Source organism: Salminus brasiliensis, chromosome 1, assembly GCF_030463535.1.
Source record: "Salminus brasiliensis chromosome 1, fSalBra1.hap2, whole genome shotgun sequence".
In the NCBI taxonomy this organism is placed as follows: Eukaryota; Metazoa; Chordata; class Actinopteri; order Characiformes; family Bryconidae; genus Salminus; species Salminus brasiliensis.
This window is the reverse complement of record NC_132878.1, coordinates 59,564,858-59,581,826: the sequence shown is the minus strand read 5'-3', so window position 1 is coordinate 59,581,826 and position 16,969 is coordinate 59,564,858. Positions and strand designations below refer to the sequence as shown.

The window sequence follows — 16,969 nt, the reverse complement described above, 5'->3', positions numbered from 1 at the left end:
CTCAGAGCAAGCAGTTCAGTGCAAGAAGTGCATTGGTAAGCGAGGTTTAATGGAGCATTTATGTGCTTCTCATCAAGACAATTCCTGAAAGAAACCAGCAATTAAAAACTTGTAGGAATTTCAGCTTTTGCGAGTCCCTTGTAGAGGCCTATGTTCATCGTAAGTTCCTGCTGTTCATGTGAGTGTAGTCACCGAAGGATCATGTATTGATTTAGGACCTTATAAACACTTGGTATGAATAATTGAAACCTGCCACAAAGCTGAACAGCTTGTGTAAATACCTCCCATAGTAAGTTCTTGCTTCGGACTGCGTTCTGCATGCTGGTGCTGCTGAAATCTGCTGGAGAGGGAGCTGTCATGTAGAAACACTCTCACAGAGCGGGTGGGCAATGATCATTACTGCAAGGCAGCTGGCGAGAAAACTCTAGGTTCTGTGGAGCAGGACTAGGGTTTATTTAATGATGGAAAGCCATTTCATGCTTTATTTGTATTTGCTTTATTCTGCAAACTTTCCTTTAACATTTTAGGACAATCTGTGGTGGTTCTTTTGGGAACTAAAAATTGTTATTCTATGGCATTGCTCAAAGAAACCTTTGTAGCATCTTTATGTTTAGCACCATCCCCCTTTATTTTTTGTTTTTAACAAGATGCCCAGTCTCCGCTGAGGAAAAGCATCCCCACACCATAATGCTGCAACCCCCGTACTTCACTGTTAAGTTGCCACACAACGTTTGGAATTTTTGGCCAAACATTCACCGCAAAACTTCCTGGCAAGCTCCAGATATTCCTACTTTCCAGCCGCTCTTACATACAGGCAAGTTAAATAAACAGGTCTTTTATTCAAAAAAAGTGAATTCTATAATAATGATTGAGGCTATGTTACCTGTGTTTGACAGTGATCCGCCATCTGTAAAGGAGACTGTAACAGAGGAGGAAGAACTCAGACAGCCGTGGCTTTAGAGTTCAGAGAGCTGCTGTTTTAAAGCCATGTCTGAGGACTGAGAGGACTGAGAGATATCACTGAGTTAAAGGGCGGAGACGGCAATGAAGAAGGCAATGATTTAAAGGGTGCAAGGCACAGTGGCTTTTGGCACATGTTATTATCAAAGCAGAAATGGTTATTATATAGCTCATAATAAGTTGGTATTATAAGGCTTATGTTATAAGGTTTGTAATAACACTTTTTAATCCAAAACCATTTTTAATAGTAGAACAAGCCTTCAGTCAACCCTCTGTCCACTCCTTCTGTCCTTTTTCATCTCTTCAGCTTTATTATGTAGAGGAGATCTTTTTCTGCCTGCATTGTATGGCAGGAATAATTGTACCTACAGTATGTGTTGGTAAGACAGCAAAGCATGGCCCCTCACACACTAGACTTTTCTATGTTGTTTGTAGTTATTATAAAAGCCTTATACAATTATAAAAGGGGGATTTTTTTTAATTGCCTTTTTGTCTTCTTGCTCCCTGCAAGTCTTCTTCCTCCTTTCTGAATTCCACTGTTGACTCTCAACTCTCAAGGCCCTCATGAAATATTTATTTTAACATGAGGAAAGACATCTTTCCTTTTTATCTTAAGGACTAAGTTGTCATATATCCCGTAAGATCAGACCTCTCACTTTAACTGAACCGCATTCCGACTGTTGAATAGGGAGAATTCACTCCAATTTTAGTGCTTGTTAACTGCCACAAATCAAAATCCAGGATAAGCCTCTTTTGGGGCTGCCATCTAAGGCACGAGTGAGGAACTTGGTGCCAGAGTCCAGCACAGTTTGATGATTTTCTTTTGTTCTAAGACACCTACGTAACCAGGCAGTTAATGAGTTGAATCAGGTGTGCTTGAGCATGGAAAGGACTGGAGTTCCCCATCCCTGACCTAGGGTGTTCTTCAAATGCTTGGATTCTGTGCCTTGACCTTTGTATCAACAGTTTCTCTATCATGCAGATGAGTATTTTTTTTCAAGGGAGATTCTGAGATGTGAGTGTCTGAGGAGATCTGCACTGTATTAGCATTTCTCTAATAGCGCTGTAAGCTCACAGGAGACTGTGGAGCTACTTGCGCTCTTATAAATCAGGACTGACAGTGCCAGAACGCGCTGTGATTATGGAAGTGGAAGAATGGCTTTTAATGTGATTATAATGTCTCATTAGGTGGGGATCCATAGTCAGTAGTGCTCTAGGGGTGTCTTTTAATGTGTGTGTGTATGTGTTGCAAGGATTTAAAAGGGTTCTACATGTATGTGTGGCACGTTTGTGAGCTTGATAAGTAAACATCCATGTCTTTCTTGTGTGAGTGTATGAGTTGAGGCTTTAACGTTCTCTGTGCTTGAGTCTGGTAGATGTCATTGTCTTGCTGTGGTATATGTTAACAGCAAGCTGTCTGCAGAAATTGTGCTTGTGTGTTGTTTTGTTTCAAGGAATACATGCATGCATACAGTACTGGCCACAAATATTGGCACCCCTTCAATTCTTTCAGAAAATGCACCACTCTTCTTTTGCCTACTGGTCCTTTGTTGCAATCGTCACCAGTTTCAAGTTCAGGGAGGTTAGTTTAGAGTGCCTACTAGAAATGTAGCGGTACCAGATATTTGGTAGTTGGTACCAATACCACTTAAATTCTGCAATTCTACAACAGAAAATCTAACAGTTAAAGAAATGTATACCAACATAAATGTTTTTGTTTACAAAGTGTTATCTTTTCGTTAAGTAACTATGCATCTATGACAGCTGTGGTAGTTTTAGTTGCTTTTGGTACCACAGAAAACAAGTACTGTCTATTTCTGGAGTTCTGGAGAGATCAGATATTTTGTGTTGTTCCCATGCAAACAAAAAAAATTTACACATGAATACCAAAGCCTTTGTAACTGCAACACATTTCTGAGAGACGTTAAGCATTTTCTAAAAGAAGTGCAGGAGTGGCAATGTTTTTGGTCATGACTGTACATATATCTGCTTAGAATCCCAGTTTCCTCATCACTGGCCATCCAGCAATCATTTTGTCTTTAGCCTTTTTGCAAGTGTGTGTGTCTCTGAGCACCACTTGCTTGGTATGAGGTGCCATTGTTAGGCCTCACTGGATGCTTGAATGATCAATAAATCTCATTATAGTGATCCCATTCAGCACCTCTCAGCTGGAGCAGCAGAGTTTTTTGGACTGCCTCCTCATTCACTGTCTTGAACAGCTGGTTGTATCTCTGGATCAAACCCTGTATATCGATTGCCTTTTGTCTTTGTGAGAAAGACTAAAAACTATGCAATCGTTTTACATTGATTCAGCTGTTCGTCTTAAACCAAGCATGTCAGTTTCTTTTAGACACGCCTTTCTTTTACCAACAGCCCAGTAACAAAACCTTACACCTTAGGCTTAGAGATGGAAATTAACTATAATAAACTGTTTACCTAAAACAGCATGCCCCTTCTCAGTATTTTTTTATAGTAAGATTATTTTGAAAGTATGAAACCACAAAAAAAATTGTTGATGTGCTTTGAAATCCCTGCAGTGAAAACTAACCATTTTAACAAATTGAATGTTAGGAAGCTTTTTTCTTCTCCAGTAATGTTGCTATTTTTGAGAAACAAGGTTTTTGCATGACAGTAATAAAAACATATCCCATTTACTCTGGTTTACAAATAAAGAGACAGCTAAGATAGCATGCTTTTCAGTGAAGTGCCTTTCTTGGTTTATAATAAAGCTGATAATACTGACAGTTTCAATGTATTGTTACAATGATTTTACAGTAAATGTACAGTGTGCTGTAAATGTTTTCAGAACTGCTGTAAAGTACAATGAAGCAGGGTAGGCCATTTGCGCAGACTATAGTGTAGAAGAATAAAGTGGCCTTAAGGAAGATTTGTTTTGTACAGTCATTGTACCTATTGTTAGACCGCCCTGTCCTTTATCTCTGTGGCCTTGAATGGTGACTCTGTCCCGCAGTCTACTGCTGGCGGGCTGCAGCTCCTCATTATCACTGTGGGAAATGGCACGTATCCATAGCCCTCAGGGCTGCTGCTTTGGCTTTATGGATGCGTGCGGCAGATGGGAGCTCCTGGTTCAGGAAGCAGGAGGATGCTGATGGATCGACCCACTGGCAACTGGGGAAGTCCCACAGAGTTAGAAACTGTGCTCCGAAGAGTTTTAGGAGTATAAAGTAAAAGTCAATAATTCTGCATACAGTTTCCTTAATTAACCCAATTTCAGCAGAGTAAGGTATATCACCACTGCTTGATAACCGATTTGTTGTGAAATGTTCATGCACCGGGCAGCATTGAACTGACTGTAACAATTATTCTTGAAGATTAACATTGAACGTTAATGGTTTGTTCTGTCGTTCATCATCAAAAATGACATAGAGCTGTCAGGTCACAAATAATGTACTGTCTTATCGAGTAGAAAGCAATAAGAATCTTCCTACGTGTTGCTGTTTTGTCATTAAACCTAATTTGTGGGCCCCCAGCTTATCTTTAGAGAATTCAATTAGAGGTTTATGGGGCTTTCAGTAAATTCCAGCTACTGGTGGAATTTATTTATTTATTTATTTTTTATTATAGAAAAAAAGTAATTACAAAAGTAATGGGTTTTTGCTGGCTTAAATGAAAGTTTACAATGACAATGAATTAAACTAAAGTCCCATTTAATCTGTAACCCCCTGGATACACTGACTTCCAGTCTTACCAAATAATCGTAATGGGTTTTTCTTTTGCTTTGTTCCTTCAGGCTTTTCGATGGCCAGTGGCCAGTAAAGTGGATGGCAACGAGATGCTGGAGATCCATATATACAACTACAGCAAAGTGTTCACCAACAGGTATGTAAACTATATAAGCTGCACTGTTTGCTTCATATGCTCATTTTTCAACTGAACACACACATTTTATGTAATAATTTAATATAATAATAATGTACTTCCAGTATGATATAACCTATAAAACCTAGTGATGCACTAATACCACTTTTTCTTTTCCGATACCAGATTTTTTAAGTACCAACTACCAGTACCAACCCTGACTTAAATACTTGATAGATGGCTATAAATCCTGATATTTATAGTGTTCCACTTTTGATAGATTTTACTTTTTTATATCTAATCCCAAATAAGATATAAAAAAATGACAGAACACATATACCTTTGATTGTAGCTAATCAAAGGTATATGTGTAAATAAAAATACTTACATGTTAAAATATGACAAAATATGCTTACATGCTTACATTAGCTTGAGTACATGACAAGGTTATGATAAACAAGTACAAAATAAATATTTGAAATGAGAGTTTAATGAGAGTTTTTCATATCATAGATAGAGAGATGAATAGATAGATACAAACATATTAACCCATTTAGTTTATTATTTAGCTATTAATCATAATAAAGAAAATATTGTGGATTCTTTTGAGTTGTTTGCTTTAGCATATCTTGTAAAGTCCCACAGGGTTTTTTATTTTAGGGCCCATGAAACTGATGTTTAAATTGACAATTATCGCAGTATGGAGTATAGGAGTAAATACCTGTAAATACCTACATCTAAAAAAAAAAAAAAAACAGAAAAAACAAATATCATTTAATGAAGCTGCAAAAAGAGCAATATATGAGATGAGTTTAAAAGACAAACCAAATAGAAACACTGTACATATACATTGTATTTAGAAATGACCTGAGAAAAAGCAGAATTGGTATTGCAGTGATGGCAATAAGGTACATTTACATTAAAGGCGTTTAGCAGACGCTTTTATCCAGAGTAACTCACAAGTGCTTCACTGTTTACTCAGAAAATACCCATAGCTAGTTTATACAACTTTTGGCTAGGGTCCAAAAGATACCTCAAGCTAGATGCTGCCAAAAACAAAAGTCAATATGGAGACCTAGATTTACAGTACTCAACATACAGTACTCTTGTACTCTCAAGTACTCTTGGAAGAAATGGGTCTTCAGTCACCATTTGAAGGCAGCAAGTGACTCTGCTGTTCAGATACCCAGGGGAAGTTCGTTCCACCACTTCGGTGCCGGGACAGAAAACAGTTTGGATGCTTTTCATCAGCAGCAGTCACAGTCTAAAGTGTATATTGAAGGTGACGGTGTCAATTGCAGCTGCCCAACCTCCCAACAGTTGCTATGAAAAAATACTTGGATGGTTGACTTGCTGTTGCATTGTTATCGATTGTTTACTATTTAAACGTGAAAATTTTGAAACAGATATAGAAAGCTATGTTGCATCCCCTACTCTCGTAGTTCGCTCGTAGTTGCACCTTCGAGCACTCCTTCCTCCTTTTTTCTCTTTCTCATTTCATAACTGTGCAGCAATTCCTCTAATACTGGCAGGGGATGCTTGCCACCATTAGGACTGCATCGTTCAGCTGAGTGATGGCTAAATCCTCTGTCCTGACAAAGTGTGACATGTCACCTATGCCCGGCATTAGAGTGTGTGTGTGTATGTTTGAGTGTGTGTATGTGTGTGTGTCTGTGTGGGCCTGTTCTCTTGGCCGACCTCTTGCTGGCATGAGTCACAGTTAAATTGCCATGACCAGGCTGTTTATAGATTTTCTGTCACCTTTGTGGAGGCCTCATTGTGAAGTAGACTACTGTGGAGTAGTCATTATCACCAGCTATTAACATAACCCAACTTCTACTCAAACGTTGCAGTGACCAGGTGACCAAAGTATCTGATGAACTGATGAGATAACAAATGCAAATTCCGGCATGTCAGACTGTTTGTTTTTGTACAACATTGATGAGCCTGTCACTTGGTTATCTCTTAGCTAATTAATTATCAATGCCTTCAGTCTTTCTTATCTGTGACCATATCACATCACGGTGTGTATGTTACATTAGTAAAGCATACATTTGGTGTCTTTGAATAAGGTACAGAGGAGGGAGAGGATCCTGCTAAATAATTCAAAAGCCACCACAACATATGCCATTTTTACAACTCCTTAGATATCTCCTTATCAGCATTGCAGTAAACATCTTCGTTATATGCGAGCAAATTTACTAAGATGTATAAACAAAGTTAATGAGATACATTGAGTCCTATTTCCCAATGCCGGTTTAGAAGTCCTTAATTGCATCTGCCTTCAGTTGCTGCTTGTATGTGGATCTTTGTCTTTATCTTTTTAGCTTTGTCTTCAGTAAGAGAAAAGCATCCTCAATGGGGATAAGATGAGGTGACTGACTGCCATTTAGGAACATTCCATTTCTTTACCTAAAGATACTCTAGGGTTGCTTTTGGGACATTATCCATCTATACAATATAGCATTGTTCTTTCAGTTGGATCTGAGCAGAAAGTTTACCCTGATACTTTTATCTGCAGATCACATCATCTGTAAACACCAGTGACCCAGTTCCACTGGAAGCCATGCATATCCATGCTCATACCAACAGTATCTTCATCTTGTTTGACAGATGTGCTTCAGATCATGAATCCTTCTATTCTTTCTCCATAATAAAGTAATGCTGATTTCCATTCAAACTGGGATATCAGATTTTCAAGTAGTTTCAAGTAGTACATTTCAATTGGAATGCCTCCTCAAGTCAGATTTCCTACTTCAGGAGAGCCTGACCAGCCCTGAGTTCAGAATCCAAGATGGCTGCACCATGCTTCAACAGTAGTAAAAGCAGTAGTGCTATACAGTTTAGTAGCACTTCTTTATGTTTGTTGTCTTATTACATCATACAGTCATAAATTCAGTACTGTCCATGGTGTTTGGATGTGCAAAATACCATATAATTAATAGTTATGTAACTTTTAACCTGGGACAAAGCTAACACTGCTAACCTGGAACATAAAAAGTGGGACATATTTTAATTAGATTTGCCATAAAACACTGGTAAAGAATTATCCAACCAGATAATTTTTGCAATCTTTAACTGGAAAGTGGTCAACTCAGGTTTGACATAATTTCCAGCTTTGGCATCTAATTTCTGTGATAAATGGAAAGCAGCATTGATCTTGGATCACTTGTCTAAAGAATTTTGTAGCAAAACTGGGTGGACTTTTTAATATATGTTTTCTATTGAATGGCTACCAAATTCAACACTTGGCATCAACTTTGGGTGAAATGTATGTATGTTTTACTTAATATTGGTCAGGATTGTATGTTCTTGCACCATTTTCATGTTTTACCGCCAATTCCAAGTGCAGCAGATTTTCCATGCAGTCCCTATTGTCAACAATTCTGAACTAGGGGAGTAAGCTAATATCTGTATACCCGTTTTCCAACACATAATTTGGACTGTGCTGGTGAAGCTTTAGGTGGATCGCTCAGTAATGACCAGACGGAGGCGCTGCAGGTGCCTCCTAACTTTCACAGCAGCCACTCTGAACAAAGAGCAGCCAGCTGCATTTTCATGGTCTCTATGTGGGGCCTATAGTAACTGGGCAATTAATGTGCAAGAAATGAACAACATACTGTGTAGTCTGTACTATGAATGAATATTTCATCACAGATCCTTAGGCATTCTTTTTGTAAGTATTCAGTAGATTTTTGTTTTCTGATTAGCACATATCTAGTCTTGATTTCACACAACAACATGGACTTAATCAAACCATTGTTTGGTTTCCAAAAGGAGAACTGAACCTTCTGTTTAACACAGTTTGAAATGACTAGGTATCAGGCATTCCACTCTAACCATCAAAAGCTACACACAAGAAGATCTGACTCAGAGAGACATAGTAGGTGATACTCTTGCAAATTGGAAGTTAGGCAAGATGTGTTGAGGGTCGTAATTAGCTTTCTGGCACCTGGTGAATTGGATTTGACCTGTAAGTGAATAGCCCTCCTCTTCTAAAAGAAAAGAGATGATACCTTCCCAAGGGTGCAGTAGATTCCAGGCAGGGAATCACCTGGCAAATGAACCTAGCATGGATCTTGATCAGTCATCCTCCTGAGAAACGTCTGTTTCCAGCCATGCATGGAACTCATCAGGCAGACATCTAGGGCTGTAAATGTCCTGCTTTTGACTTGGACAACAAAGGGATAGGTCTTGAAAAGGGAGGATGGAGTAAATTATGAAGCAGATGAAAGTCAATTGTTTGTTGTGTGCTAGATCAATAATGCATAGCCGTCTTTTGAAAAGGGCATCAGGAGCCAGAACCTGATCCCAGATCAGTGAATTATTCACCCATGCAAGCATGCATGCCAGTCCACAGGCTATGACAAAGAAGCCACTTCACTGCAGAACCATGCAGGTTTCCAGCCCAGACTCATGACCTCTCCCTGAACGAGGAGCACAGGCCAGTGATAGTTTTGTAATGGCAAAAAGAGAAGGTTGCTTAAAGAAAAGGTTTTGTCACTTTTAAAATGATGTTGAATGGGAATACACAGATGGTGTGTGCGGTTACCTGTACATTTGACAAAACTATCACCAGTGAAACACTATTGAGAATGATCAGTTGCAGTGCATGTATAATAATCATCAATGCTAAGGACCAGCCCCAGTTTACATGGTCAATTCTTTATTTTGTAATTGTAAAGATTTATTTAAATAGGCTATACTAAACAGATGTAGAATAAAAAGAGAAATATTATATTAAGCAGCTGAAATTAGTATTTTTGTGCTTTTGTTTTTCTTTTATTTAAATTTCCCAGACCCAGATTGAGACCACAAATAGACTAAACCAAATAGAAATTGTCCAATCAAATTGATTTTTACTTTTCAATCCATGTTTTCACTGTGATCAAATCAAACACATAGTCATATACAGTACAACTAGCAGTGAAACACTTTGATAACTATATATAAATCACTGCTGTCCTATTGCCCCAAGCGAGACTCTGTCAATGGATGTGCTGCGTGCAAAGGTTTAAAGTATTCTCAAACTTTATAGGACACAGCGAAAATCCGCATCTGTGCCCTGCATGCCTTTCAAAATAATAATTTTCTTGAAAGGGCAGTGGTTCCGTGTTTAGTGGGTAAACAGCTTTATGGTTAAAGTCTGGCGATTAATCCATAGTTCCTGTTTGTTATAAACCATTCATTCATAGTTTACGGGAGATACATGTGTGATGACCGATTAATCAACTATTTAATTAGTTGCTGGACCCCTAATGCTGAATGCAATCATATCATCACAGCAATGCTCCAAAATCTAGTAGAATCTAGCCTTCCCTGGACAGTAGAGACTTGAACAAAAGCAGGATAAACTTTTTTTACTACTCTTGATTTTGAAAGAAACAATGAATGAGCAGGTGTCCCAATACTTTTGTCTGCGTGGTGTAAATTGCCATATGCATAAGTACTATAGCAGTTAAATGGTTTTTAGGTCCTAAGTGAAAATTGTAAATGTACTGAATGTAAATTAATTAGTATACATTTCCTCTAAACAGCAGTAGGATGTTGTTTAGTGTCACAGTTTTTTCAGTTATTTTAATTAGCTGACTCTCTTTATTGTTTTATTTGTTTTTTTTTTTTTTCACAGTTGTCTGGGTTGACCTTCAGCTTCAGTATTACAAAAAGCACTGTATGCATAAAGATATTATTCAGTGTTTCCTTTTTTAACATTTGTTCCGACAGTTTGATTACATTCAGCCAAAAGAACATTAGAGATCATTGCTGTGGGACTTTATACATCTCTAGATGACACTCTAGATGGCATTGGGCATGATGGCATTAGGCTCATGTGTGGCTGCTACAAAGCTTTCCTGGATAAAGATGTTACCTACTGTTTTTCAGCAGTTTAAAAGAGAAGAATTCACTCATTGAAAAATTCGGAATATTTTTGGACAAAAAAAGAATAGTTGCATTACGAGCTGCAATCTCTTTGAAGAACACAATCATGTTATTTACTTTTTAAAGCAGAAAATATCTTAAATATTATTCTGTTTAGAAAGATATTCTTAGAGATGACCTTTTTGTGTGTAGCGTGTGTGTGTGTCTGTCCACTGGTGCATGTTGCTGTGATGCAGATGTAAAGGCTAATGTTCTTCCCCGTGGCTGCCACTGTATATTACCATCACCAGCTCTAGACCCAACATGCTGGCGTGGGCAGTGGAAAGCTAAAGCGAGACAGATGAGCTGGGGAGGTTTGGTGTGTTTTTGCTTTAGATAGAGAAACCTGAGTTTGTATGTGTGTGTGTTTTCTGTCTTCACAGGTTGATTGGCACCTTCCGGATGGTTCTGCAGAAAGTGGTGGAAGAGGGTCACTTGGAGGTGTCAGACACACTCATAGATGACAACAACACAGCTATTCAGGCAAGAGATGGAATGAACTGAGACAGTGTGGGTGTGTAGCTGTATGTGGGAATGTGCATTCACAGATCACTACTAGGAGGGCCTGTACACCTACTCATTTATACAATTATCTAATCAACCAATCATGTGGCATGGCATGATTATTTGAGTATTGCTAGAACTGCTGATTTTGTGGGATGTTTAGAGCAACAGTCTCTAGACTTTACACAGAATGGTGTAAAAAAAAATAATTTCCAGTCAGTTCTAAAGATGGAAATACTTTGTTGATGAGAGAGGTCATCAAAGAATGGCCAGACTGATTCCAGCTGACAGAAAGACTATGGTTAAATCAAAGAATATGGTCAAATAACTGCTCTGTACAATTGTGGTGCGCAGAAAACCATGTCAGAAAGCACAACTCCCCAAGCCTTGAGGTGGATGGGCTACAACAGCCGAAGACCACATCAGTTTCAACTTCTGTCAGCTAAGAACAAAAAGCTGAGGCTGCAGTGGTCACAGGCTCACCATAACTAGCCAGTTGAAGACTGTAACATAGCCTGGTCTGGTCAGTGTTGACTTCTGCTGAGGCACACAGATGGTAGGATAAGAATTTGGTGCCAGCAGCATGAATCCATTGAACCAGCCTGCCTTGTGTCAACAGCCAAGTCTGGTAGAGGTGGTGTAATGGTGTGGGATATGTTTACTTTAAAAAATGACCAATCACATGAATACCACAGACTATGTGCATCCCTTCATGCCCATAATTGACCCATCCTCTAATGGCTACATCCAACATGGTAGTGCACCATGTCACAAAGATACAATCTCAAACTGGTTTCATGAACCAGAATAGGTTTTCATCCTCCCAGTCACTAGATCCACCATCCACAAATCTGCAGGAACTGTGTGACCAAAATCCCAAAGGAATGTTTCCATTCCACTATGTTTTGGGAATTCAGTGCCAAAAAGAGCTGTGGCTGTTGTGAGAGAAGGTCTTCCACTAAAGTTTTTCACATAAAGTGCTCCGTGTGTTGATGTTTATATATTAAACATAATAAAGCATGGATCTGTGTGTGTGTGTGTGTGTGTGTGTGTGTGTGTGTGTGCAAAGCAGGTTGTAGGTTTCTCCTAAGAAGTTGATGATGGACGTGTAATAAATTACACACACCCACACAGACACACACATACACGCAATACCTTGTCAATAATGAAAAGTCTTCCTCATTTATCCGGAGGCACCTACTCTAATCCCGTCGTGTGGGATAGAGTCGACTTTTGTTTATGACCTGCAGAAAATTCCGTTGTCATGGCTACATGTGCTTTCTGAGACTGGACCCCTATGAAAGCACTTTATTTCACCTCTCTGTAGAAAGCTCCACTTCTGTTTACCATCATACTGAGTGTGATTTACACTGAGTCTCCTCCTCCTCTCTCTGTGTCAGGGATGGAAAAAATAAAAAGTCCAGACTCATAGGTGGTTAATTAGCCCCTGTGTTGCTTAACCTTCCATTGACTTTGACTGAACTGTTTTTTGTTTTTTTTAGTTTTTTTTTTGCTTTTTCTGATGTATTTACACTTAGCAGGGAAGGACCAAATATTAACTGAATGCTTTGCTAATATTACTCACACACCTGTCTATTACAAGAGGAGATTGTATTGCGATAAGATGTGTTAATAAAATGTGCGCTTAGCTTTATTGGGTTTGGACAACTGCAATAACGCATGTAAATGTGTGTAGCTGTTACTGGAAATGCAATTTCCCTCCAGCATTTGTCTAAATGCTGCACAAATGTCTTTACAGCATCCCCTCACATTCTCTACAGTACAAATATAAACAGATTAGAACTGTGGATTGAAAATTGCATTGACACATCCTTAACGTTGGCTTAGCTTCCTCTTCTTATTCAAAAGTAATTACAGTTCTCAGTCTTATGTCCTGTTCAGAAGCAGACTTTGTAACCAGGACAAAGTAAAGGTTAAGGAAGACACAGAAGACCCTGCAACAAACTCTGGTTTACTGTTTGAATATGTACAATGCTTTAGCACAGTTGCTCCTTCTGTCCAGAAACCTATTTTTATGCAATCAGTAAGGGTTAGGGGTTGAACTGGAAATCTTGAAAAATTTGAAATGCTATTGAACTTTAAATTAGTGAATTACACTAATGGTGATCAGCGAAGGCATATAGCTAGGTGTTACATAAACGAAAACTCTGGTGGTTTGAGGTTTCTTTGGCAAATGATGGGGGGAATAACCCAGTAGGAGCTCTCCGGTTCCCTCTTTTCTGCTCTTGGCTCCCTGGGGAGGAGACAGGCTGGGGCATAACAGGGCCAGGTGAGGCAGAGGCTAATCGTTTTCTTGTTCCGCCGCTAAGGAGTTGTAAACATGAGCAGAGAGAGTAACTGATGCCAGTGTTTCGATCCCAGCAAAAGGGTTTAGCCTGCCATGTCTCACATGCCAAAGCGATACCTTAGACTAATCACTCCACCCAGGGATCATATGTAGCATCACTGCTGTCAGAAGGCACAGTTTAGAGAGTTAAACGAGAAGCAAACCTAACCCCTTAACCCAGCAAGGCTTATTACACACTTAGGTGTATTATTCAGTAACTACAGGGACGTCTGTACAAGCTGGTTGGGCGATTTTTTGGTAATAGAAGTTTGTGATAACACTCTTGGCCCACCAGCGGTCCATAGGCATTTTAAGGGGTTAAAGAGCTTTAATAGAGCACATTCTAATGGTGTGATAAGTTATAACTTGAACAAAGATACTTGTACAATGTAGGGAGATTTGGGTTTATAATGACAATATAGCATAATAGATACTGTAATGACAATATAATTAAGATTGACTAAGGTGTGTGGTGCATCTCTGTATGTGAGTAAAGCACTAGGAACATACCAAGCGATCTGACAATATAACAGTTAGTGAATGTTGCAAAGTAGTTACATTAATGAGTGAAGAGCAAGTGTGGGGGTTTAGGGGTTAATTTAATGCCTTTTTTCTTTTTCTTCCTTTTAACAGACGAGCATTTCTATAGAGATCAAATACCAGCCGATGGACGGGAGTGTGCGAGTGTGGAGCGATGGGGAGTTTCTCGACGTTCCTGATGAGCGTGATGGAATGTTGCAGTTCGAGACGGCGAGTCTGCTCTCCTCACACAGCCACAGCTCAGGGACCCCCCCGGGACGATCGAGCCATGGCATCCCTGCATTCAAGAAGTGAGTGAGTGTGACCTTCATCAGGTCTTCACTACCATTACTCTTATTCACAACAGCAGGGTCATACTCAATTCAGTCTGAACCAATAGATCTCTGAAGTGCTGTTGTCATTCTGTAGTTCTGTAAGCTTGATTTCTAAGTGAGAAAAGTTAATGAGATTTTCAGAAATCATATTAGGATTGAAACACTTTTGTTTACCACAGGGTGAACAGTTCATTCATTCCTGCCATACAGAAATCCTGCGTAGACCCAGATCTACTACTAAATGATTAGACCATTGCAAATTAGTTTTATTAACAAAATGTGCAAACTGTCAGCTGTTTGCAATAAACCAAACAAAATAGTAATAGTACAAGTGTTTTCTCCAAATTCAACACTAAATAACACTTTTAATGACTGCTGCAGTCTCACAATTATTGATTCATGACCCCTTTAGTGCTTAGTAGAGAGCCTGCTGCAAACGTGATGCATAGCCAGACACCAGCTTCTGGCAGCATTTCTGAAGAATCATAGCCTATTCCTCATGGACAATGGCCTCCAGTTCACTATTATTGTTTTTTTTTTTTGCGCTTCAACCGCCTTCTTTGAATCCCACCAAAGATTATCTCAAGTTTCAAGTCAGGTGACTGTGATTACCACTCCAGAATCTTCCAGGACCAAACCTTGGTGGACTTTGAGGAATGCTAAGGAACATTGTCCTGTTGGAAGGCCCAGTGACAGCTCCCTCACAGAAGACGTGACGCTTGCTCCTTGGATTTCCTGATCCTCAATTGAATCCATCTTGCTTTCTACACGCTGCAGGTTTCCAGTGCCAGAGGAAGCAAACCAAAGCCATGCTTCACTAGGCAGGGTGTTCTTTCAGCTTAATTCTTCCTCCTCCAGACATACAGCTAATCCTTAGGCCCAAGAAGTGCCAGTTATGTTTCATTTGTGGCTCATTTTTATCACAGAACAAAATGTGTGGAGCATTTAAACTAAACTGGAACTTTTTGAACTTTACAGTGAAGCATGGTTGGTGCTGATGCACGTGGGTGTTTTTGCCTCCTCTACTTACCTACTTTACCCTTTCTGACAATAACTTGCAACAACAGTTGCTGTGAAAGAACACATTCGTGACTTATTTAATCAAATAGGTCAGTTTGGATCAACTATATATATATATATATATATATATATATATATATATATATATATATAGCACAAGCAATAGTCAGGGTCGCAAAGCACCCAACATAGAAAACCAGGTGCAGATATGGAGGTCTGGGTTCAGAATGGGGATGATAAGATTGATGAGAATACAGCCGTAGTGTTGATCTTTAGCTCCAGGACAACCTTTAGTCAACAAGTATAACAAAATCGCAGTGTTTGTTATTGACATATGAGTCTGTGTGAGAATTCGCTGAATAATGGTTACTGCATGACTAATATTCAGAACTCGCAGTTTGAGGGTGTTTTCCTGCTGAATAGTGTGTGGGATGTGGTATTGATTTCCACTAAGCCTGCTGGTCTCTACAGATCTGCTAATCCATCATAACTGCCATGTAGGTACAGCATGTTACTCTGTTCTAATCTGCCTCAGTGTGTGGGAAAACTAATCTGCACGAAGCATGTGTGTGTGTGTGTACTCCTAAATGAGTCTGAGTGAACACCAGTACTTTGTTCCTATTCATTACTGAGTGTCCCTACTGGGAGAGAGCAGCCTAGTCACAGGCCATTGTTAACACCAGCGTCACCATCAGGCCCAGACTCTATTCTTTTAACACCAATCTAATTGACCTTGCCATCCACCATCCACAGATGCGTCATTTCGTGGCAGCTGTGGTAAAGTTGGACAATAATATTTACATCTTCAGTTTACTGGGGAACTAGACATGTTGGGAACAATGATGGCAGAATCTGCTAACATGCTAACTTTAGTTAAAGGAGAATTCCTCAGATGTTTCAAAAGTCTTTTGTATAATTTAGTGGTTATGACGTAAACATATACAGTATTGCTTAGAGTATTTGATGTGAAAGTTTGATGTGAAATATGCCATTGTAGTGAGTAAAACTGTTCATAGGTGTCCAAAGGGTTTAATGCGTCTAAATCCTATCGTAATTATTACTTTTGTCAACTATAACTTAATTCTACATAATATCTACAGACATTTTCACATACATTCTCCTTGTAGCTGCCTAGTGCGCCCCCTGAGGTTGGAAATTCAGTTCTACGACTATAGCTCCGCCTCAATTGAATGAGGCAGAAGAGCCATTGGATTGGCTCTGGGTGCTCATTGTTGACCCACTTACGTGCTTTTTCACTTGTGCTGATATTGATAAGATTGATAAGATATCTGTGAAATTATTATATATCGTTGTTGTCCAATGAAAAACATGTATCTCTAAAATGGTAAGTTTACAGGAGAAGGCGTATATGTGCTTAACTTTGAATGGAAGTCAAAGTTTATTCCAGGTACTTTAGAGTATTTCTATTGGTCTATTCATCTGGAATTACTCACACAGTGTACTGCAGGGTTCAGAGTGGCTGCAGGGTTCAAACCATGGACAGCAGCAATAGATTAATAAGAAGGACATTGCTTGAAGGCAGTGT

General features: G+C 39.2%; 1 protein-coding gene across 14 annotated transcripts in view; it reads left to right on the top strand.

Moving 5' to 3' along the window:
• The window catches only part of otofa (otoferlin a), an 87,034-nt gene that overhangs the window by 22,781 nt on the left and 47,284 nt on the right, over positions 1-16,969 (top strand). For 13 of the 14 annotated variants that reach the window (XM_072684061.1, XM_072684044.1, XM_072684035.1 and 10 more), the window contains exons 3-5: positions 4,712-4,800; positions 11,082-11,181; positions 14,183-14,379. In XM_072684061.1, the coding sequence (XP_072540162.1) occupies positions 4,712-4,800; positions 11,082-11,181; positions 14,183-14,379 (386 nt within the window). Of the gene's footprint in view, positions 1-4,711; positions 4,801-11,081; positions 11,182-14,182; positions 14,384-16,969 lie in introns of those variants that run through there. The other variant, XM_072684097.1, reaches the window with a different exon arrangement.